Source organism: Emydura macquarii, unplaced genomic scaffold (genome assembly GCF_026122565.2).
Source record: "Emydura macquarii macquarii isolate MOO-44397 ecotype Brisbane River unplaced genomic scaffold, CSIRO-AGI_Emac_v2 contig_1635, whole genome shotgun sequence".
Lineage (NCBI taxonomy): Eukaryota > Metazoa > Chordata > Testudines > Chelidae > Emydura > Emydura macquarii.
Window position 1 is genome coordinate 143,095 of NW_027131772.1, and position 23,768 is coordinate 166,862.

The 23,768-nt window shown below is 54.6% G+C and overlaps 3 protein-coding genes across 4 annotated transcripts; 1 reads left to right on the plus strand and 2 right to left on the minus strand.

Moving 5' to 3' along the window:
- Positions 1–1,146: 1,146 nt before the first annotated feature.
- Positions 1,147–5,071, minus strand: LOC137157950 (kallikrein-14-like). Its single transcript, XM_067555373.1, has 5 exons — positions 5,032–5,071; positions 4,778–4,934; positions 4,187–4,440; positions 2,944–3,080; positions 1,147–1,299 (listed from the first exon to the last, which is right to left on the minus strand). The coding sequence occupies exons 1-5, from the start codon at positions 5,069–5,071 to the stop codon at positions 1,147–1,149; spliced, it is 741 nt and encodes a 246-aa protein (XP_067411474.1).
- Positions 5,072–9,291: 4,220 nt separating this feature from the next.
- On the minus strand, positions 9,292–13,841 carry LOC137157945 (uncharacterized protein C12orf60-like). The gene is made up of 2 exons (XM_067555369.1): positions 13,491–13,841; positions 9,292–10,309 (listed from the first exon to the last, which is right to left on the minus strand). Exon 2 carries the CDS (start codon positions 10,300–10,302, stop codon positions 9,433–9,435), a length of 870 nt encoding a protein of 289 aa, XP_067411470.1. The 5' UTR covers positions 10,303–10,309; positions 13,491–13,841; the 3' UTR covers positions 9,292–9,432.
- Positions 13,842–16,941: 3,100 nt separating this feature from the next.
- Positions 16,942–22,459, plus strand: LOC137157940 (single-pass membrane and coiled-coil domain-containing protein 3-like). 2 transcript variants are annotated; one of them, XM_067555361.1, is made up of 2 exons: positions 16,942–17,053; positions 20,483–22,459. In XM_067555361.1, the coding sequence occupies exon 2, from the start codon at positions 20,494–20,496 to the stop codon at positions 21,154–21,156; it is 663 nt and encodes a 220-aa protein (XP_067411462.1). In that variant the 5' UTR covers positions 16,942–17,053; positions 20,483–20,493; the 3' UTR covers positions 21,157–22,459. The 2 variants fall into 2 exon arrangements, with proteins under 2 accessions (XP_067411462.1, XP_067411463.1); XM_067555362.1 differs by lacking the exon at positions 16,942–17,053 and adding an exon at positions 17,890–17,964.
- The last annotated feature ends 1,309 nt before the right edge of the window (positions 22,460–23,768 follow it).

Sequence of the window (23,768 nt, forward strand, 5' to 3'; positions counted from 1 at the left end):
CTAGCAGAGGGGAAATCTCTCCTTCCGCCTGCCATTACCCTGTTGATACACCCAGCCACCCGCTCCAGGGAAGCAATTCCAGGGGTCAAGGCCTTTGAACCCGCCCCACAGCCCAGGGTTGACTGATCTACAGTAGGCGCTTCTCTAGCCGCCCCCTTCCCATCGCAGCTGAGTCCCTTACTAGCTTTAAGGGCACCCCCATGAGGCAAGACAGGTGGGGAAACTGAGGCACAGAGCCAGGCCTAATCTCACCCAAGGAGCCTGTGGCAGAGCAGGGAATTGAACCCAGGCTTCCTAGGTCCTTGCACTAACCACTGACCTCTCCTACTGCTTAGCAGAAGGATATTTGTTTCCCCTTTGTTTCCCCTTCTGAAATGCAATTTCATCAAAACGGACTCGTTTCTGCCAAACAAGCTGGCATTTTCTGGTGGCAAAACGCTCCAGCGGGAAGTGCCCGGCCAACTCGACTTCGTAGCCTTAAAACCGCTCCACGGCCTGGCCTGCACTGAGCACGCACAGGCCCCGCTGAGGTTCTTGGAGGTGTCAGCTGCCCCCCGGGGTAGGGGTAAAGATGTAGCCCTGCTGTCCCAGAGAGAACCCCTTTTGTCAACCCCCTCAATAACTCCGCCCCCTGACGTGTCTGCCCTTAACTCTGCCCCCTCCATGGATTCACACGGTTTAAGGCTGGAAGGGCCCATTGTGACCATTTGCTCTGACCCCCAGAGAATGGCCTGGAGTGGTTTCCAACAGCTGGGCTTGAACAAGGTCGTCTCTCACCTCCAATTTCTAGGAAATTCCACCAAACCCATCCCTATCCACACCTCTCTATCCTTCCTTCCTTCCTTCCATCCATCCCCATACACCCTATCTATCTATTTCCATACACATCTTCTATCCATCCATCCATCCCCTCTATGTATCCATCCATCCCTTCCTCCCTATCCATCCATCTCCATACACCTCCTCTATTTGTCCATCCATCCCACACACCTCCTCTATCTATCTATCTATCTATCCGATGTGTGCAGAGCAAGGTGGATTCCCCAGCTGCCAGCCCAGCAGTCCCATGTCACTGCGAGGGAAGGAGGCGCAGACACCAGCTGGCTGCTGCCCCGTGTTTATTGTGACAGGATCCCCATCCCCGCTTCAATTCTCCCGCGTGGTTCTGCGGATCCAGCCCAGGAACTTGCAGACCCTCGTGTAGACACCAGGCTTGTTGGGCAGGCCACATTCCACCTCTCCCCAGGAGACGATGCCCTGGAGCTCCCCATCACAGACCAGAGGGCCACCGGAGTCGCCCTGCAGAGAAACAAACCCCCGGGAAGCGGAGATGTCAGGGCCAGGGTTGACCATTAAACCACCCAGCCGGCCCACCTGCCTAGCCCAGGCCAGAGAACCTCCCCCGGGGATCTCCACCTGCAGCGCAGATCTGGGAATTGAACTAGCATGCACTTAACTTCGCCGCTTTGTGTGCGTGCCCTTAACTTCGCTCCTTTATAGATTTCAAGCCCATATCTGGTGGCTGAACTAGAGTGGAGCTTTTACGGCGAGATGCTCAATCTCAATGGGAAGATTCCAAAGGATGGAGAATCTGCCACATTCCTGGGGCAGTCATGTGAAGGGTAGTTCCCCACCATGGGGAAAATCTGCCCCTTGCTTACAGTCTGGATTGCAGTCTTCATCCTGCAGCCGTCAGCTCCCGTTCTGCCTTTGTCATCTGGGTTAATGAGCTCTCTGCTCCTTGAAATCTCCTTCCCAAGGAGGTGCTGATAGACCAAGATCAAGTCCCCCTCTGAACTTTCTCCAGTGAAACTCCACAGATCGAGCTCCTTCAGTCTCCAGCTCTTGGGCAGGTTTTCCAGCCCGTAGATTGTTCCTGTCACTCTTCTCTACACCCTCCCCAATTTCCGACATCCTGTTTGATGTGTGCCCCCCAGAGCTGGGCACAGTCTCCAGTCATGGTTTCCCCAATGCCGTGTCCAAATGGGGCCCTGCCTCCCAGCTCCTATTCATTATTCCCCTGCGTCTCCAGCCCAGGGTCGTGCTCACCCTCTTTAGTCAAAGCATCACCCGGGAAGCTCATGAGCAGTTGGTCCCACCAGGACTCCTGGGTCCTTTTCAGAATCACTGTTCTCTAGGATACAGCCCCCCAGCCTCAAAGTGTGAGCAACAATCATCCCAATGGCCTACTCCTACCCAATGGTGGTCTAAAATAACTCTAGTCCAGTCTCATTTTAATCCTTTATTCCGCCCCCTTGTCTGTTTCACTTTAACTCTGCCCCTTTGTGGGTTTCACCTTAACTCCACCCCATCTGAGTGCCCTTAATTCTGCCCTTTTGTATGTTTCACCTTAACTCCACCCCCCTTCATAGATTTTTCCAAGACCAGAAGGGACCATTGTGATCATCTGGACTGACTTCCTATATAACACAGGCCAGAAAATTTCACATGTGTGTCTTCCTCACCTATGGGAGTCACTACTGGAGCTGGATAAGATTTTTTGACAGAAACTTTTTCTGCAAAAAAATGCAGATTTGTGGCCCCCGAAATAGTTGGCTAATCCATGTTGGTTTCACTGGATTGTTCATTTCTGGGAACTGGGGGGTGGGGAACAATTGCAAAAAAAATCAGAATGTTTCCTTTTGACATTTTCCAAATTAAACAGGCCAACTTTTCGGTGCAAAGAACCTCTTTGTTTTGAAAGTCCCTTCCATGCTGTTAAATGAATAAGTTCAGAAAAGTGTAAAAATGCTCAGCATTGACCCCGAATGATTTTATTTTGACTTTTGAATGGGTTCAGAATTTTGAAAATCTCTGGGTTTGGGCCAACCTGAAATTATATATTTTTTCAACTTCTTGAATTTGCCAATGAGGTGAAATAGCTGCTATTTGCCCCACATCCCCTCCTCAGGGGTACCCCTGGAAAAAAAAAACCCATCTCACCTGACAGGAGTCCTGACCGCCTTCCTTCATCCCCGCACACAACATGTTGTCAGTCACGGCCACAGGGTACGCCGCCTGACACTCCGCCGCTGAGACGGTGTTGATGTCCGTGCAATGTAGGACATTGGAGAATGTCACTGGGAGGCAGAGAAGAAAGGGTTAATTGGCAATTGCTGATGGACAATTGTCAATTAATAAACATTAATGAAAACTTTCTACTCTCTATTTACCAACATCATGCATAATTAATAGGTACTAATTAATAGTGATCAGTATAATTGAAAATAATTGATTGATCATTATTAACTAATTATTTCTAATTAACAATGATCAACATAGTAGATAAACAATAACCAATAACAAATGGGCATGTTAAAAACTATGATTAATAGCAAATTGTTTCTAAATTAATAGTGATCGATACCATTGATAATAATTAATTCAAACTAATTATTTCTAGTTAATAGTGGTCAATGTAATGGATAATTGATCTTCAAAAGTTAATGGGAAATATTAACAACCATAATTAATAGACAATAGTTTCTAATTATTAGTTATTAAAAGTCAGTCATGCCTTATCAATTACAGGGAACATTACAAGAAATAATCAATATTAATTATGGCTATTAACATACACATTAATTATGGGCTATCAATTAGCCATTATATTGAGCACCATTATTTAGAAACGATTTGCTATTAGCCATTAATTAATTAGCTAATATTAATTAGCCATTAATATTACCCATTAATAACTGGTCATTGATTTCCAACTTATAGATCATTTTCAATTAAAAACAATTTGCTATTAATTATGGTTGTTAATATTTCCTATTCGTTATTGATTAGCCATTATACTGATCACTAGTCATTTGAAATTATTGACTGTTAGTGATAGCAGCTAATATTACCCATTGATTGTGTATTATTGATTATCCAGTTCATTCTATTCATTTCTCATTAATCCTGACCCGTGTCGTGAACAATGGATGACTGACATTTAATAAGTAGTAATTCTGCATTCATAACGATCATTGCCGTAGGTAATGGGCCGCAGACAAATACAAACCCATAATTAATGATCAATAGACTGGAACATTTATCATTAATAATAGCTAATAATCACTTAGAACCACACTTCCCACAAGCCTCAGTCGGGAACACCTGACCGTGTGCCATTAATAATCGACCCTGGACAGGCGATAACAATGCCCTCCCCCTGACCCCTGGGCTAGCCCCATACCTGGGGGGCTGGTGGTCGTTCCCCAGCCCGACACCAGGCAGCGCCGGCCGGGAGGGACGCAACGCGCAGCCAGCAGCAGGGGCCGCACGTACTGGTTGATGGCAGCAGGAGGCGCCAGCTTGAGCAGCAGGAGGTCGCTGTCTTTGGTGCGCAGGTTGTAGCGGGGGTGGCGGATGGCACGCACGGCCCCCCTGAGCTGCTGGCCCTGGGTCGGTCGCCGCAAGTCATGAGCCCCCAGGTGCACCTGGGTCAGGCTGGGGGCAAAAGAGCAGGCCTCAGATCAGGCAATTCTTGCTGGGTTGTCATCCTGAATCCCAGTCCCCCACTTCCCTAACAGCGCTGGGCAAAGAACTCAGGAGTCCCCCTAGCCCATCTGCTCTAACCACTAGGCCCCACTCTCCTCCCAGAGCTGGGGATAGAACCCAGGCATCCTGCCTTCCAGCCCCTCTGGCCATTAGACAACCCCACACACAGGGTAGTGAGCCTGCAGCAGCCCTGCCTGGCGCAAGCAGCTCTTTCAGCTCAAGCCACAGTCAGACCCCGAGGTCCCAGGTTCAATCCCCACCCGAGGGGCACCGCATCCAGACCTACCCGGTGTGGCAGTGCCCGGCAGTGAGCACCCACTCTGGGCTGATCAGGGTCCCCCCGCAGCTATAGCCCTGAGGGGCGTAGAGGGCAGCCTGCCAGGGCTGGGAGTGGGCAGCACAGGGGTGACTCTGGACCATCCTCTCCTCACCTGGGGCAGCTGCTGGAAGACAAAGCATGAAGGTGGAGACGGGGAAGGAAGCAGAGGGGATGGAGGACAGGGGACCACACCGGGGGGAGGAGTTGGGGGCAGCTGTTACCTGCAAGGCCCAGCACTAGCACGATGCCCGGCAGCTCCATGGCACCAGGGGGAGCTGGCACATCTGGCCCAGGCTGTCTGTGAAGGACACTGGGGGGGAGGTGGAAAGGGCATCATTAGCACAAATTGCTCCTTGCACCCTCGAGGGGAAAGGCCCCCTGGCCCCATTCCCTGACCTTGTGATTCAAATGTTCACGAATAGCAAACATGGGAGACATAAAACTGGCCAGAAAACTAACATTTTTCCCTGCAGAAATAGTAAAAAAGGGAGAAAAGAGGGGGAAAAAACCCCCAAATCTGAACTAAACAATGAAGTAAGCGTGATGTTCAAACACAAACTCATGATTTTTTAGGGCCCGGTTCATGGTGGTTTTTTAACACTTTGGGTTGACGTCACCAAAGTCCCGTTTGCCGCTGGAGCTACCTTACGTCTTTTCTATATGGACAGTGTCACTAATTTAACCTAAGGTGTGATTTTAAACTGCTAGATTTAAACCAGTGCTGCAGGATGAGCTGATTTCGGTTAAAAGGAGCCTGGGAACAGTTAGAGTTGGCCAACTATTTTCTGATGAAAAAGTTTTTTTCCTTTGGAATGGGCAACTGAGTCAAAATCAAAACTTCCTGTGGGAACATGTCGCGTTTGACACTCTTTTTCAGTTTGCTAAGTACCTAAAAGCCTATCTCAAAGCCCCTTAAAAGGGCATCAGTTGTGTTATCCTCATTGAACAGATGGGGAAAGTGAGGCAGAGAGGGGGGAATGTGACTCACCCAGGATCACCAGTGACAGTGCTCTATCTACTAGGCCATGCTGCCTCCCCAAATTTAATGAAACAAAACACTGAGTCAAGTTGACAAACCTGGGGTCAAGTCAACGGCTCATCAAGTTTTTTGTTTCCAGATCAAAATTTTCCCTGCTACTTTTTGTGCTGCGGAAATACTTGAGGTTTTGACTTTTCTCCCTAAAGTCGGGATCAAAACCAACTCTTGAAACACTGGGGTTTTCCCATGGGACGGGAAATCCCACTTCGCCACCCACCCAGCCTCAGGAACTAGCTTAAACGGAGCCCAAAGAAGCCACTTTGAAACCAAAATCCAAGTCCCCATATGGGGGTCTGCGCCGAATTGATTAAACCGACTTAAAAAAAATACAATTAAAGGATATTTCCTCTGCAGACGAGGGACAACATTTGCCAAAGCTGCTCAGTGACTGAGGATCCCAAATCCCATTGGCTTCCTAGTCTCCTAATTCACTGAGGCACTTGGGGAAATTTTGCCACTGATCTCAGAGATATGTCTCTCTTTCCCTCTTCTATCATGGGTTCTTCTACAGCCCATCACCAGGGCATCTGGTATTTTATCTGTCCAGTAACATCTCCTGGCATTGGTGGGATAAGGGTGATGCTTTAATGGCGCAGCATCTAAATATCTCACCGCAACAGACCAATCCTTCCCCGCCTCATCCCTCTCCCAACAACCTCCTGCATTTGGGGGGAGCAGGGTTTATGAGCTCCAGAAAGTTTTCCTTCCTTCCAGGGCTGATTACCTGCTATTGGTGGGTTGTCCTCATTTCGCCAGGCGCCGTTCCTGTTGCGTGGGGGGATCAAGCCAGGTAAAGGAGTGAGATTTAGACGTGATGGATCCTCTTGGTGGATCCCCAGTGGCTGGTGTCAAAGGATGGAAGGAGCAGAAGAGAACAGGGGTGCCTCCCCCGACAGCCGCACACTCTAAGAGTTGGCGTCTCCCCCAACGGCCGACCACGCTACCCAACGGATCTCCCAACGCCCGACCGTTCTAAGAGCTGGCGACTTCCAATGGCCGAACACTCTAAGGGGTGGCATCTCCCCCAGTGGCCATGGTGCTGCCCAGGAACGCCGGTCTATGGCATCCTCACAGACTCTTTCACAATGGCCAGCCTTGCGTTTAGAGAGCCAGGAGATCTGGATTCAGATCCCACCTCTTGTGACCTGGGACAAATCATTAGAGTTTCAAGGAGAATCAACCCGTTCACTGGCTGAGAAGGTGAACACGATTCCTGGGGGTAGGAGTTCCATGGTGGGGGGCTGTCCCCCGGAAAGCAGAGATTCTGGGAGGGACCCGGAGAGCCTGGTGGAAACCACTGTGCCTCAGCTCCCTGCGTGAGAGTGAGCGCAGCCTTGGGCTGGAGAAGCAGGGCAAAGGAGAGCAGGAGCCGGGATGTGGGGTACCCTCTGCATACGGCATGGGGGAGACGGTATCTGAAGACTGCGTTCAGCTCTGGGGGGGAGCCGCTTGTCAAACAGGACGTTGGACCATTGGGAGGGTTCTGAAAAGAGCTACAGAAATAATTTACTCCTGGGTGAGCGAGAGGGGAATCAGCCCCCATAACCCCAGTGGTGTTACTCCTGATTTACACCAGGGTGACTCTTCCCAGCGTCCGGTGCAGCTGGGACCAGGCAGGGGAATCCCAAGCGTTCAAGCTGCAGGTCCAATCCAGGGGAATGCCATAGCCCAGAGCCAACAAGACGGGGGGCGAGCACACAGGTGAGGGTCCTGATCTAATATCTTATTAGGGACTAATATCTTCCCCCCTCTCCTGACCATCAGGTACCCAGTGCCTCCTTGTTGCCACGCAAGGGGGTGAGTGGGCCTGGCAGGGACATGTGAGGCTTATGCTGCTGGAAGATGGGCCCATAAATGTGTAATGACACTGGCAGAGCAGCCGAAAACCTGGCTGTGGTGAGTCCTGGCGCCCAGCCCTCTGCTCTAACCACTAGACCGCACTCCCCTCCCAGAGCCAGAACAGAACCCAGCTGTCCTGGCTCCCAGCCCCCCTGCTCTAACTACTACACCCCACTCTCCTCCTAGAAGTGGGATAGGGTGGAGTGTGGTTTAACTTGCGTTGGTGGGGGGCAGAGAGTCAGTGTGGGTCCAGCCACGTGTGGGGGGGCTGTGCACTGTATGGGGGGGGACGAAGGGGGTCTGTGTAATCCCCGCCAGAACACCTGAACTGAGCCTTCTCCGGGCGTTGCCTGCAGTAGGTCCGTTCAGTGCTATTGTTACCGTGGCGCTGGAGCCAGGGGTTAACGCACACCCCTCCGAGGACTGAGGGTGGGGTTTGTGCAGAGGTGGGGGACTGGGATCTGGGACCCCAGGCCCGGGACCCCTCCCCTCACACAGGGAGCTGGGGTCTTTGAAGAGCACATTTTGGGGGGTTGGTTCAACAATTTGGAAATGGGCCGTTTGTGGGCTGCGCTTCAGGTGAGCAGAGAGTGAGTGTGAAACATCGGGGCACTTTTGTTTTCCGAGCGGGGGATTAGTTGCCTCTATAAGCCGGGCCCAAGCATCTTTTGGGCCCAGTACAAACGTGTAACACGGGCCCCCCCCCACACACATCCCACAATCCCTCGTCCCAGACGCACAATCTCAAGAGCCATGAAAAATGTTTTCCTCGTGGTAATGGGGGTTTACAGCCTGGGCCGGGCCCCCCAGGGCCTCCGGGGCCCGGTAAAGTGTACCTTCCCCCCCCCATGTGGGAGCCCTGTATATACGACAAAGCCCCTAACATCAGGACATCTGGTCACCATCTTTGCACATGAAATGAGGCAGTTGGCCAAAACTGAGGAAAAACTGGAACCAAAACTGGGAACCACGCCCTATTTTTTGAAGTTAAAAAAGACAAATATGTTTCTGGTTTCAAATATAGTTTTGGTTGGCTTTATAAAAGGAAGGTTTTAAAAACCCGAACCACAAACTTTCAACCCAAACCACCACCTATTTTTATACCAAAACGGAGTTTTGAAAATGAACATTTTTGTTTTTTTCATCCAACGCCCCAACCCATCCTGCCCCCCTGCAGGAAAAAGAACAGTGGCCAGAACATTTATGACGCAGGTTTTGTTATTTCAGGTAAAAACCAGCAGGTTTCGGGTTTTTAAACTTGGCGGGGGCAGAGCCTTGTCTTTTTGTCCTTCTTTTAACCAAAAACTCAAATGTTTTTTTGTTTTCTTTGAAACCAAAAGTTGTTTTAAAACACAGCAACTTTTTTTTTCCTTACTCCTGATTTACACTGGGGTGAGCAGAGGGAAGCAACCCCAATGACTCCAGTGGAGTTATTCCTGATTTACACCAGAGTGAGAGGGGAATTGGCCCCACTGACATCACTGGAGTTACTCCTGATTTACACCAGGGTAGGTGAGAGGGGAATCCGCTGCTGACTCAGGCTGTCGGGCCAGCACATCAGCTGGGGTAAATCAGTAAAACTCGGGGCCCCGGTTTGGCTCAGTTCTCTTTATTTGCTGCAGTTGCAGCCAGCCCCACATGCTGGGCTCTGCCGGGCACATAATCAGCGAAAAGCAGAGGGCGAAGCCTGCCCCGGCGTGTGACACAGCAAGCGGGTGCATTGCCAGGGCCCTGCCCGCGCAGGTCAGTGGGCGACGCCTCCTGTTCCCAGCTGCTGCTCGGCGATCAGGGCCATGTAGACCTCAGCCGTGGCAGCTGCCAACTGGAAAGACTTGCAGGCCGATGCCAGCGCCTGGCACGCCTCCTCCAGGTGGCCGGTGGCTGCAACCAAAGCAATCCTGGTGCAACGCCCCGTGATGACATCGGGCAGGCAGCCCCACAGCCTCTCTGCCACGCCGGTCCCAGGGAAGGGGCTGTTCTTGGCACCCTCTGCGGGTCGGGGCCCAGCCGGGGAAACGGCTGTTCTCGGCAGCTCTTCTCTCTCACTCCCTGCAGCCGTTTCCCCGGCTGGGCCCCGATCCGCGGGACAAGGGGACAGGGCCATGACGAGCTTCTCGCTGCTTTGGCGCAGGGCGTCCATCGGCAAGCACAGCACCGGGGAGGCCTCTGCCTCCCGCAGGGCCGCCTCCAGCTGCTCGGGGAGGCCGGCGTTCTGCAGCAGCATGGCCACCACGGGGCCACCGACGCTGACGAAGATTCCCATGGTGTCCTGGTAGAAGTCCTGGATGATGGCTCCCTTCTCCTGCAGCGAGGTCTCAGGGGAGGCCATCCGGGTGTACAGGTCCTGGCGGGCGACCTTCCGTACGTGTCTGTCCGTCTGCTCCGCCGCGGCGTGCATCTCCCGCACCGCCCGGAGCAGGCGCTCCAAGCTCTCCCCTATGCTGACGCCGCCCCCCACCGGTTCGAGGGTCACGCTGGTGTTCAGGTGCTGGTTGAGGACACAGAGCAGCGTGCGGGTGGCCGAGATGCATCCTTGCAGGTAGTCGTGCAGGGACTGGCTGGCGCGCATGAGCCTCAGTCTTTCGTTTTCTGTGCCGGAGAACAGGGACAGCATCTCGGGGCTGGAAAACAAAGTGGGGAGAGCAGGTGAGGGGGTGGGAAGTGGCCCTACCTGGATCCCCAGCGCAAGTACAAGGGGATGTGCGATGGAACCGATAGCCAGCCCCTTTGAATTGGAGTAGAGGGAATGCTGTTTCACACAACCCCAGAATTCGCCTGTGGAACTCACCACCCCATGATCTCGCTGAACCTGAAAACTTAGCGAGACCCTGAAAAAGGATCTTACATTTATATGGCTCATGAGGAGAGCCAGAATGATGTTAGAGAAGCATTTTATTTTTTTAAGTTTGAAAAGATTAAACGCTCTCATGCTCCAGGGCATCGGCCCACCTCTAACTAGCAGCTTTCAGGAAGGAACTGTCCCTGTGGTGAGAATCTCCCTAACCTGCTACTGTGGGGTTTTCTGAAGCATCTGGTACTGTCATTGTCGGAGACAGGACACGGTGCAGAGGGCCCTCTGGGCTGAGCCAGTCTGCCCAGTCCAATGGCCCTAGTTTTGCATAAAACAATGTTTTTCCGCTGCTCTTCCTGATTTAAAAGCACTGAAAGCGCCTAGACAAAGCCAGGAAGGCCCCAGCCCTCCCAAGAAAGCCGGTGGCATTTGTATCTCCAGCTTAGCCTTGTTTTGGGCCTGTTTCAGCACAGAGAGAGGAAAGAACAAAGTGCAACAACAAACTTGTCACAGTGTGTTCTTTTCCGCTGCTCCGAAGCGGTGGGTGGCAATTTCCGAAGCACCTTGTGGCGTTGTCTTCGCCACGGAAAGAAAGGCCCTGATCTTCAGAGGAGTTTAGGCTCCCAACTCTCTTTGAAATCGACAGATAGGAGCTGAAATCCCTTCAAGCTGACACTGCCTCGCAGGTCAAGTTCTGTGGGCGGAGCCGAGGGCATCGCTTGTATTTTTATTGTGACACTTCTGGCTTCCGGCACCCCAGGGGGATGGGTGACTCCCGAGTACCCCGGCGTGCGGCCCCCACCGGTGTGGAGAAATGCAGGGCAGCCCCCTGGAGACCCAGAACTCGGGCACTTACAAGACACGGCCCCGCCTGGATTCTGTCTTAAAACCTCCTGGTTTTTCAGCCGCTCTGACGTTTTTTCCTTCCCCTCAGGAAGCGGGGGGCTGCCCAGAGCAAGGGAAGGGAGCTGGAGCTAACCAGGAGTTGGTTGGCCGGGAGTCGCAACGCTGGGGTCTCTTGCCAGTTCTGCCATATGGGCTGTGGGGCAGGGCCCGGCTCTGGCTGTTGACCGGCAATTGGGAATCTCACGCCTGTTTGCACACAGATTTGTTTTTTTAATAAAAGAATGTGTTCAGTTTTGAACACCCTGGCTGTCCCTCATTTCCAGGTGCAGGGCCCCTCACGACGCGGGTCACACTCCCTCGCGCCAGAGCCCAGCGGTGGAGACGGCTGCTGGCCGGGGTGAAGCATCGATATGCTAGAGGGCGGGTAACGTGTGGGAGGGCGTTACCCACGAGAGAGCCACGCTGTGAACCGGGAGCAGCATGCCAGTGAGGCGGAAACCGGGGATCAGGGGTGTTGAAGCTCCGGGGGAGTCTCAGGATACGTCTACACTGGAATAAAAGCCTCTGCAGCTGACTGAGGCTGACGGAAGGGGGCTAATAATTGCCATGTAGACGTCCAGGCTCAGACTGGTGCCCGGGCTCTGGGAGCTTCTCCCCGGGCAGAATCCCAGCCCAGGCCCACACGTCTACACTGCTACAGCCAGGGGTGTCTCACTGCGGGGCAGACGCACCCTGCAGGGCCAGCGTTGCACCCAGGGAGACGGCAGGTTCCAGCTCTGAGGAGGGCTGCACCCGGTGCAGGTCCCTAGGGTCCCCGAGACTGGGATGGCGGCTGGTCCCCGGTCAAGCACGGCCTAATCTGGGTCCCCGAGCAGCCCAGGTCATGAGATCTGGGGTTACCAGATTTCGGGAACCCTGCCGCAGGGAGGGGGGAGCTGGAGGAGGGGTACCGCTCTCCGGCCGCCCAGCTCTGCAGGCAGCGAGCAGCAGGCGTAAGGCTGGCCAGGCCGAGGGTCCCCTTCGATTACCCCTCAGCAGCGAGAAGCGCTTGCTAGGCACAGACGTCGAGGACCGTGTGCATGCCAGGCCAGAGAGACGAGGACTGCACTCAAGGCCCTGCAGGCTCCCCCTAGGCCCCGTCAAGCAGCCGGGTAGGCAGGGCGGGAGTGCGCCAGCAATGCCCCGACGGAGCTGATCTCCAGCCTGGGTCAGGCAGGGAAGCCCCAGGGGGTTTCGGTGCCTTTGCCCGCAGGGCTCGTGCATCATTCGGTGCCCCTCTGCGCCTGTGCTATGCTTTGCTGGCACTTTCTTGGGGTGGTGGGGGGTCATCAGAGCCTGAAATGTTTTCAAATGGGGGGGCCCAACAAAAAAGGTTTGAGAGCTGCTGTTTGAAGTGATTCCTGTCGCCGAGGTTGGGACATGCGGCCGCACGCTCAGCTAGTCCCTGCCCCATCGCGTCTCAAACCGGGGCCGCCCCGGCCTGGCAGAGGACCATGGCGGGGGAGCAGTGACACACGGATACCGCCCCCCAACATTCCTCCGTGCCCCACTAAGGAACAGCGGGGGAGAAAGGAGCAATGCCAGGGCTCCCTGCATCCAGGTCACTTTCCCCAGCTGGGCTGGGCTGGGCTGTGGGATAATCCTCCCCATGCAGCCCGGGCGGGGAAAGTGACCTGGATGCAGGGAGCCCTGGCGTTGCTCCTCCCTTCCCCCCCGTCCCCCCCCACACAGCCCCTTGGGGGGCATGAAGAGCATCAATACCACCAGCTGCTCCATGCAGGCAGGCTCGGGAAGGGGGCGGGTGCAGGGGTTAGGGGCAAAAAGGGGATTGGGGTGCCCGTGGGGGGCTGGGACGAAGAGGGGAGTAGGGCACCACCAGAGGCTTGCTGCACGAAAGGGATCACCAACACGAAAAGCTCGAGAACCGCAGCCCTGTCCCCGGGGTGGCATTAAAACGGCTCTTTGAATGGAATCAAAGCCAACCCTTCCTCCCGCGGCGAAAGGAAACGGCTCGAAATCGACCCGTTCCCACAAAACACTTGTATCCTGCCAAAAGCGCATCTCCCAACCGGGCCGGCCCAGCCCTCCGCAGCCAGCTCAGATTTGGGGAGGCCCGGCCGCGGCTCACACACTAGCTGTGAGATGATGGGAAAGGGACGTCTCACCTGCGGCAAGTCGGCTGTCCTGGCAGGGCGAAGGAGCGGACTGACGCCCGGCTTTCTGTCTGCCCTTATGAAGCTCCTCTTCACAGAGAAAGTGAAAGTTGGCAAAAGCCAAGCCGCAGATCAAGTTCCCAGCCCTTGGCATCAGAAAACTGCGCTGGACCCGTCCACGTTAACCCCCGAGTCAGCTGCCTCCAGGCCCCAGATGGTGCACGGCGCTGCAGTCAGCCACGCGTGGGGAAATTGCTTCTTTGATAGTGCCCCGAGGAAACGCTCAATACAGAGACCTGTAGCCAACGGTGCCTGCTGCTCTGGAAGAGTTGGTTGTTTCTCTGCTTTAACCACTAGAGATCACCCCCCTGCTCCGAGCCAGGGACAGAACCCAGGAGTCCTGGGTCCCAGCCCCCCTGCTCTAACCACTAGAGATCACTCCCCTCCCAGAACCAGAACCCAGGAGTCCTGGCTCCCAGCCCTCGCTGCTCTAACCACTTCCCCCCCAACCGGGGATGGAGCCCAGGAGTTCCGCCTATTCAGCCCGCCCCCTTCACCTCTGCCCACGCTGTGCAGATCTCCGATGGAAGAAAGCTGGAGCCTCCCTCCCTGGCAGCAGGACGGACTCTGAGGGTGTGGGTGGAAGGCCACGGGCAGGGGTTTGCAGCCGAGCCTGACTGGGGTTCGCTGGTCCCTGGATGAGATGAATGCATCTTTCTGCCTCTCGTGACTAAGGAGAAAACCAGGACTTGGAAACCAGCCAGGCTCCGTTTCTTTGAAAGCACGTGGGTTATGGGAAGCCAGGCCCCCCCAACCTCCCCCACTCCTGTTGTTCTTGGCAGCCTTAGGGGTTGTAACAGATCCGACCCTCGCCACCTCCCTTTTCTGTCCCCCTCTGGACCAAAAGCAAGGCGGGGACCCAGACCTGCAGTCACCCATGGTTTATTTACCGCGGGCGTCTGGAGCACCCACCACCATACCGTGCCCTGGCGGGTCCAGTCCTCCCAGGAGCTGCTTAGAGCCAGGGAAACAGGCAAACCCTCCGTCCCTCCCCGACTCCTTTCCCCTCTCTCTGGAACCCTCTGGCCTGGCTTATAAGCCCTCTAGGGCCTCTCCAACAGCTGATTTTCCATCTTCCTGCAGCCCCCTGCTAGCCGGGAGATCACGCTCACGCCGGGGAGCAGTGGGGGGTGGCCGGAAGGGGGTTCCCGGGGGCGGCAGCACCCCCCGCACTCATGCACGTGGGCATACGCGGCAGTCAAAGGGAGTTAGGTGCTTTCGAACAGCTCCATCAGGCCCCTCTCTGCCTCTTTCGGCCCCTGAATCCTGTCGGAAAGCCGGCCCTTGGCTTCAGCAGTCACCCCACCAGTGGGTGGCGTGGCCAGGAGACAGCAGCGACCCCCTTCACCCGGCTTCGCCAACGTGCTTCTGCGCAGCCGGCAGTCGTGCTCCGTCCTGGGGCTATCGCTGGAGGTGTCCTCAGCTACAGGCAACAGAGGGGGAAGGTGCAGGGCCGGGGGGGGGCTGTCCGGGTTGCCCCCACCCCCTTGCTCCCAGCAACAGTCGGCCTGTGGAGCAGGAGAGGAGGCGGGGCTTGGGGGGGTATTTGCTGCCCCCCTGGTTATTCTGGACTGCGGGCAACACCCCTGGTGGGGGACTCTGCACCTCCCTTACCCTGGGATATGTCTGTTCCATGCACAGCTCCACCCCAAGAGAGGGAGACCTGGGGAGGCCGAATGGCAATCGGGCCGTCGGGGAACCGGGGAGGGGTCAGGGAAGAACAAGGGGGATGATCTGAGGGCTGGAAAACCTGCCTGAGAGCCGGGGAAGGAAGGAGCTCGGTCTGTGGAGTTTCTCCCAGAGAAGGGGACGAGGGAACCAAACCAGGCCTGTCAGCGCCTCTCTGGGGAGGAGTTTTCGGGGAGCAGAGAGCTCTTTAACCCAGCAGACAAGAGCTGACAGCTGAGGGGGGAAGCCGGGCAAATCCAGACTTGGAATGAGGGGCAGATTTTCCCCAGGGAGGGGAATAACCCTGGGAATGATTGCCCCAGGGACGGGGCGGATTCTCCATCCCTCAGAGCTTGTCCGTCGAGATGGGGCGAGTCTCTGTAAAACCTCCACTCTAGCTTCACCGTCAGATCCAGGCTTCAAATCCACAAAGGCGCAGTTAAGGGTGCGCCAGCTCGACCCCCAGATTGGGGCTGGAGGCAGGAAAACTGAGTCAGAGGGAGGCAAAAGTAACTTTCCTACACTCACGCAGTGACCTCAGAAGTCCTGACTCCCAGCCTCCCCTGCTCTAACCACTAGACCCCACTTCCCTCCCTTCCCTGAGCTGATGATGGAACCTGGGACCCCTGACTCTGAGCCTGCGCCCTTGACCTCTCTGCCCACACTGTGCAGATCTGCGATGGAAGAAAGCTGGAGCCTCCCTCCCTGGCAGCAGGACGGACTCTGAGGGCGTGGGTGGAAGGCCACGGGCAGGGGTTTGCAGCCGGGCCTGGCCGGGGCTCGCTGGCCCCTGGATGAGATGAATGTGTCTTTCTGCCCCTCGTGACTAAGGAGAAAACCAGGACTTGGAAACCAGCCCGGCTCCGTTTCTTTGAAAGCATGTGGGTTATGGGAAGCCAGGCCCCCCCAACCTCCCCCACTCCTGTTGTTCTTGGCAGCCTTAGGGGTTGTAACAGATCCAGCCCTCGCCACCTCCCTCTTCCGTCCCCCTCGGGACCAAAAGCAAAGCGGGGACCCAGACCTGCAGTCACCCATGGTTTATTTACCGCGGGCGTCTGGAGCACCCACCACCATACCGTGCCCTGGTGGGTCCAGTCCTCCCAGGGGCTGCTTAGAGCCAGGGAAACAGGCAAACCCTCCGTCCTTCCCCTGACTCCTTTCCCCTCTCTCTGGAACCCTCTGGCCTGGCTTATAAGCCTTCTAGGGCCTCTCCAACAGCTGATTTTCCATCTTCCTGCAGCCCCCTGCTAGCCGGGAGATCACTCTCACGCCCCATTTATGGGGAGCAGCGGGGGGGGTGGCCGGAGTGGGGTTCCCGGGGGCGGCAGCACCCCCCGCACTCATGCACATGGGCAGGTGTTTGCAGCTGAGCCCGACTGGATGGCCCGTGGATGAGATGAATGTATCGTTCTGCCCCGGCTCTAACCACTACACCCCACTTCCTGAGCCTCCCTCCATGGCAACAGGACGGACTCTGAGGGCGTGGGTTGAAGCAGTTCCCCTGGTACCCAGCACGTGTACCCCTGGTTGAGAACCCCTCTACTAAGCAACAGTTGGGTCAGAGCAGCAGCCACGTTAAGGACCAGGTGCCATCCGCTGGCACCGCGTTCCTGGCCATAGCTGGGCTTCGCGTCTGCCAGTTTCCCGCTAGCTCTATGAGCCAGTGAAAGTGAAAGCAAAGATCAGCTCTCCTATAAAAGAGAGCTGAAACATCACAGCGAAGGGATCCTCTCCGGAGAGCATTAGCCGCCAGCACGAGCGAAGCCCTGCCCGGGCTGCTGCCAGGAGCGAGGTTGATCTCTGCCCGCGCGAACAGTGCCTCAGCTTCCCCCACGGCCAGCGAGCAGGTGAATAACTGAGTCAGACAAGGCAGAGGACACACAAATCGGAGGAGGGGTAAATCGTGCCAGGGCCAAGGCAGTGAGGGCACGGGTTTTAATGCAGCCCGTTGCAAGGTGCCCGTCTAGGGACAAAGTCACTCACAGGTTAGGGGTCAGTGGGGATGTCGTGGGGGGCAGGGTTGGGGGGAGCTGCAGGGCGGTTGCCGCTTTCCAAAGGGGGACCCTGGAGAGCTGCAACTCTGGGAAGGACCCAGGTGTCCTGGTGGAGCCAACTGCCCCTGAGCCCCCCAGGGAATGCTGTGGCTAAGGAGGCGTGAGTGACCCTGGGCTGGAGAAGCTGATGAATAGCGAGTAGGAGCCGGGATTCCCCTGGGTACGAGATCGGGGAGACCGTGGTTGGAGAATGCGCCCAGCTCTGGGGGGAAAGGACAAAAATGGAATCATTCCAAGGTGCCCCTCGAAGGCAGAAACCCAGCTGCCCAGTTTGGCCCGGCTCCAGGCACGGCATTTTATGCAACTTACTTCACGGGCTAATTTGCAGACAGCCACAAACGTCAGCTTACGATCGACAGTTCTGTCCCCCAGGCAGCAGCAGAGAGGGAGGAAGTCAGGCAACTGCAGAAAACTAGGCAGCTACGTGGCTGGGCCAGGTGGTTCTGGGGTGGATGGATTTGGGGTGGGTGACGGGGTCCCCGCGGGGGCAATCTGGACCGTGGGACCGCTCAGCCTTCCAAAGCCGAGAATTTTAAAATGATACCTCCAAAGGCAGACTTTGTACGAAGCATCTTCTAATCACATCACAGGGGTGAATGGGAGGGGGAACCAGGGGGCTACTTTGAGGTACTCAGCATCACAGGAGGAAGTCAGGCAACTACAGAAAATTTGGCAGCTATGCGGCCGGGGCAGGTGATGGCGAGGTAGGTGAGGGGTGCGGACGTGCTTCTGGGGTGGATGGATTCGGAGGGTGCTGGAAAGTGTTGGGGGTGGACAGAGCCGGATTTAGAGCGTGATTTAGGGCATGCCGAGTTTGAGGGCACTGGGCTCAGGGGGGGTTGTTTTGTTGGGAGTGACAAACGGGGAAATAGAGGGTTTGAAGTAAAACATTTCAGGTCTTCCGGTGCGGATTTGTTTTCCTCGAACCTCCTAGAGCAGTGGTTCTCATACTTTGTGTGTTGCTGACCCCTTTCAGTGTGTGAGTGTGAGCCCCTGGCCCCTCACGGATGCTCCACTCCCCTCTTCACCCCTAACTCCCGAACCCACCTGGGAAAACTTATCTGCACATGTGGAGTGCCTGGTATTGCTGCTTGCTCCCTCCCTCGAACGCTGCTCCTCCGTGCCCCCCAGGGGTGTTCAGCAGTTTAACAAATGGGCGGAAGGGGAACCAAAGATGCTCTTGACCTGGGGCACCAGTTGGTCTAGGGCCAGCCCGGGGGTTGGAGGAGGGGCTAGGGTGCTGGGACATCAGAGATCGGGGTAGGGGGGAATGTGGTTAGGTGATGGCGGGGGAAAATTGGGGGGGGGTGGTATCTGGGACATTACTGGGGCAAGGGGAATCTCTCTGGCAATTCAGGGTGTGTTTGGGAGTTGGCTGAGAGTCCAGAGAACGGGACTGATTTATCTCGGCAGCTCCCCACCCTCCCAGCACTGGGCCCAGGCTCTCTGCAGACTCAGGCAGCGTCACTGCGTCCGTCACACTTTTTGTGGGTAACTCTGACAGCCATCATTCATCACATTTCTTGCTGGGGTACCTAAAAGCCAGCCAAGACTGGGGCCTCGTTACGCCAGGCACTGCACAATCAGGGAGTGGCAGGCGGGCCCAGCCCAGAAGATTTATTCTGAACAGAGCGGCCGGGTGGCGGGAGGGGGGCAGAGGAGGGAGGATGCGGCTGGGCTGGATCACACCCACAGGGAGATAACGGAGATGGCAGCGAAGGGTGTGCTCCTGCCATGATTTTGGAGGGTTGGGGGGATGGGGACGTGAGAATCAGCTAAATGGAGGGCCGGGCCGGGAAGAACGGGCAGGTGGGGAGTGAAGCTGAACTGGAGACCGAAGGAGGGGGAGGGTTGAAGCAAACAGCCGCTCAGCTCGGGGCACAGCCAGTCCAGGCCAAATTGTACCAAGCTCTCTGGATAGCCTGAGAAACTTGCTCGGGCGGATTCTGCCTCTCCCAACCGAAGGCTCTTATAGAATCAGCAGATTGAGGTTGGAAGAGACCAAGGGAGGTGTCTAATCCAATCCCCTGCTCCAAGCAGGACCAACCTCCGCTAAATCATCCCAGCCAGGGCTTTGTCAAGACACAGCTTAAAAACCTCTAAAGATGGAGATTCCACCACCTCCCTAGGTAACCCATTCCAGTGCTTCACCACCCCCCCAGGGAAAAACTTTTTCCTACTAGCCAACCTAGCCCTGCCCCACTGCAACCTGAGACCATTGCTCGTTGTTCTGTCATCTGCCACCACTGAGAACAGCCTAGCTCCATCCTCCCTGGAACCCCCTTTCAGGTAGTTCAAGGCTGCTATCAAATCCCCCTCATTCTTCTCTTTTGCAGACTAAAAAAGCCCAGTTCCCTCAGCCTCTCCTCATAAGTCTTGTGCTCCAGCCCCCTCATCATTTTCATTGCCCTCCGCTGGACTCTCTCCAATTTGTCCACATGCGTTCTGCAGTGGGGGGCCCAAAACTGGACACAATACTCCAGATGTGGTCTCACCAGTGCTGAATAGAGGGGAACAACCACTTCCCACGATCTGCTGGCAATGTGCCTACTAATGCAGCCCAATATGCCGTTAGCCTTCTTGGCAACCAGGGCACACTGCTGACTCACATCCAGCTTCTTATCCACTGTAACCCCCAGGTCCTTTTCTGCAGAACTGCTGCCTAGCCCGTCGGTCCCCAGTCTGTAGCTGTGCCTGGGATTCTTCCGTCCTAAGTACAGGACTCTGCACTTGTCCTTGCTGAACCTCATCAGATTTCTTTTGGCCCAATCCTCTAATTTGTCTAGGTCGCTCTGTATCCTATCCCTACCCTCCAGCGTATCTACCACTCCCCACAGCTTAGTGTCATCTGCAAACTGCTCAGGGTGCATCCACCCCTTCCTCCAGATCATTAATGAACATATTGAACAAAACAGGCCCCAGGACTGACCCCTGGGGCTCTGGCTGGTTTCTCCATGTAATTTCCTCCTAAGGACACATGGTTTGACGGGGAGAGAGATGCTGGCCGCGTTCTTCTGCCCTAAAACCTCAAAGGTCTGTAAGTGCACAACTCCCATGGATTGACTGGGAATTGGGCACCTAAAGACCTTTGGGGATCAGGGCCCAGGAGACTTTTTTTTTTTAAATGGAAACTGAGACTCTGCACTAACTAAGCCAGTGATTTGGGGGGGGACACAGTGGGGAGAGCTGGCTAACACCTCCTCCTTCTTCCTCTCCTGGCAGTTCTCTCAAGAATGTCCTGGAGTGATCTTCTGTACCCGGGCAACCCAGACAGGCGGGCGAAGGTGGTGAGGTTACACCAGGAGCTGATCGACTGCATAGAGCTCAATTTTGATGCCGCCAATACTCTGATTGATGTCTTAAACACACACTGGACATGCAAGTTGTCCCCCGTTAAGATGAACAAGCAAGGCACCATCAAGGAGAACACCGACGTGTTCCTCGCAGCCATGAAATCCATCCAAGGCGTGCTGCAGGACATCGACAAAGCGCTGGCCAGCAAACTGGAGCCCGCCCTCTACCGAAAGCTTCACAACGTCCAGGAGACAGATGCCACGAAGATGAAAATTCTGGCAGAGGTGACCATTGGGGTTGTGACCGCGGGCATCTTCTTCACGCTGATTTATTCAAATGTGACGATCTCTGCCTGCGGCCAAATTACTGCGCTCATGGCCGAAGTCGGCATCTCCTTGTTCGGCGGCATTGTGGCTTCTGCTCTTGTGGGCGTTGGTCTCAACCTGATTCTCAGCGCGATCATAGGCGCCACAGAAAGAAGCCAACTGGAGGCAGAGATTCAGAAACTTGAAGCGCTCGTGAATGAGTTCAAGCCAGCCTCCAAGGAGTATTACAAAACCATCATAGAGGTGAAAATCATCTGCCAGCAGAGGGGCAAATAATCCACGCAAAGACAAGTAGCCATTATTATTTCTAAAATTAAGGCCATGGCGGTCAAATTCTTACCTGACGTGACTTAGCGCAGCACCACTAACGCCAGCCCAATAAATGATATCTAGCTCTTATATAGTGCTTTAGGCTTCATTAATGTGTTTTTCCTCCCACCCCCACCCCCTCTGGGGGTAGGGCAGTGCTATTATCCCCAGCCTATTATTCCCAGATGGGGAAACAGAGACAGAGGCCCAGAACATCAAAGGTATTTAGGCACTTAACTTCCATTGATTTCAGAGCAATGGGCTCAGGCTCTCTGCAGACTCAGGCAGCGCCACTGATAGACAGACAAACATAAATGTACAACACTGCATGATGGGAGTTCTCAGAGTTGCATCTGGGACTGGGAGGTGTTTGCCGGGGGTCTATCCCGTGAGCGGCTGGCCAGAAGCGCTCCTTCACTGGGCCGGGGACTGATTACTCACAGGATGCTGTGCGTGGGCTGACCCAGGAGTGGGTGGTTCACACGGCGAAGCAGAGTAAGTCAGGGCCCAGGAGTGAGGAATTGGGGTCACTCAGCTACACACCAGTCCAGATCACAAAGGGAGGGGGAATGTCACAATGGTGTTTTTCATCGGTAGAGCTGAAAATGCTTCATGAAGTTCAACCTTTCTGGCCACCTCTGTGCACCGCCCGGCTCAGACAACCCACTTAGTAGTGACAGGCCGGTTTGGCCGATGTGCATGGCAGAGGGCCCATGATGGCATATTCACCTGCACATCGACTAATGTGATATATGCCATCATGTGCCAGCAATGCCCCTCTGCCATGTACACTGGCCAAACCGGACTGTCACTGCGCAAAAGAATAAATGGACACAAATCAGACACAAAAAATGGTAACATCCATAAACCGGTCGGAGAGCACTTCAATCTCCCAGGACACTCTGTCGCTGACTTGAAAGTTGCTGTACTTCTACAAAAAAAACTTCAAGAACAGACTTCAAAGAGAAACTGCAGAGCTGGAACTCATCTGCAAACTTGACACAATCAGACTGGGTCTGAATAGAGACTTGGAATGGTTCTCTCATTACAAGAAGTAATTGTCACTGGTCACACATTCTCACCTCCTAATCCATGGTTGTGAATAGGCCTCATCTACTCTAACTGAATGGACTTTGCTAACACCTACCCTCCCCATTGTTGTTCCTTACTCTTGGATGTATATATTTATACCCCCTCTCTGATTTCTATTCCTTACTTCTGACAAAGTGGGTTACAGCCCACGAAAGCTTATGCCTGCAGAAATTAAATTTGTTAGTCTTGAAAGTGCTACAGGACTCTGGTTTTGTTTAAATGAAGCATGGAATCATCATCCCTGCGGTCAAAGGCACTGAAGCCCTTAGTAGCTTCCCTACACGGGCCAGGCTGACGATCATTTCACTCACCCAACTGCACGTGCTTGTTTCCATGTGTCTGGGCGTTGCTGGTGCACGCCACCCCCAGTGCCCACCTGGCCGCTTGACCGGGGCTAGTAAAAGCCAGCAGGGCCTTCGGCTCACTCTCTCTCTGGCCTGGCATGCAAACCATCCCCCTACATCCGTGCCTACTTGGTGCTGCTTGCTGCTGAGTGGTGATAAAAGTGGAACCTCGTCCTGGCCACCTCTTACTCCTCTGCTGCTGCCGGCGATGGCTCTGCCTGCAGTACTGGGCGGCCGGAGAGCTGTATCTCCCCTCCCCCTCAGCTCTTCCTCTCGCCAGTGTCCTTGAAATACGGTAACACTAGATCTCGCAACCACCCTACAATAGCCTCGCCACCCCCTTTTGGATCAGGACCCTCAGAAACACTGCTCAGAGAATAAAGGGAACGCACATCCACGCTATGGAACAGGGCGGGAATGGTAGAGAAAGCTTCCTATTCACCATTCACTTCTACAGGGTGGATTTACTAAGCATCATTTCTATAAAACCCTTCCCATCACCCTCCGATCCTTGTGGTTTGAACCAAGCAATCTCTGAGCCGGGCTGCGTAATCCGTCTAGAAATGCTCTAGGTTCCCCCTGCCCCAAGAGTTCAGCGGGGTGAGGGGGAAGAATTGTCCCAGTCCCAAATTGGACTGAAAAGTCCAAACTCTCCAATGTTTTTGCAAGCCCAACTTTTTCTTCGGTTCCAATCCCTCAAGCCATTTCCTTTCAACTGTTTAATTTGCTCATGTTTCTAACCTGAAACATATTTCTACTGGGGGAAAAAATGAAGTTTTGCAATTGAACAACGTCCAAACCTGGTCCCAAGCGTTTGGCGTCAGTGTGCCCAAGTTCTGGTTTCTACATTTTTTGGTGTAAAAAAAACCCTTCATTTTGCTCCAGACTTCCCAAGCAGCACAGTCCCAAAGGCACCATTTGCTAGAGAGATTTATTTTTCTTTTTAAGAGCCTGGCTGCCTTTTGTTATGTGATTGCCAAAGGTTTGAGAGGCTGGGTACCGAGTGATTTCGTCTTCTTCAGCAAACTGTTTTATTATCAGCTCTTTCGTATTTCCTTGTAACGTGCCTGGGGCAGAAGAGAACCACCAACCACACAGAGCAACTGGTTAATACCAGGCAATGATCATCCACAGCTCTCAAAG

Bases quoted from the DNA above. Each gene is read 5' to 3' on its own strand.
- LOC137157950 (XM_067555373.1), bottom strand. From the start codon at position 5,071: ATGGAGCTGCCGGGCATCGTGCTAGTGCTGGGCCTTGCAG. The intron at 4,441-4,777 runs GTAGGTCTGGAT...TTTTGCCCCCAG, and splicing joins GCCGGGCACTGCCACACCGG to CCTGACCCAGGTGCACCTGG. The intron at 3,081-4,186 runs GTATGGGGCTAG...TCTGCCTCCCAG, and splicing joins AACGACCACCAGCCCCCCAG to TGACATTCTCCAATGTCCTA.
- LOC137157945 (XM_067555369.1), bottom strand. From the start codon at position 10,302: ATGCTGTCCCTGTTCTCCGGCACAGAAAACGAAAGACTGAGGCTCATG.
- LOC137157940 (XM_067555361.1), top strand. From the start codon at position 20,494: ATGTCCTGGAGTGATCTTCTGTACCCGGGCAACCCAGACAGGCGGGCG.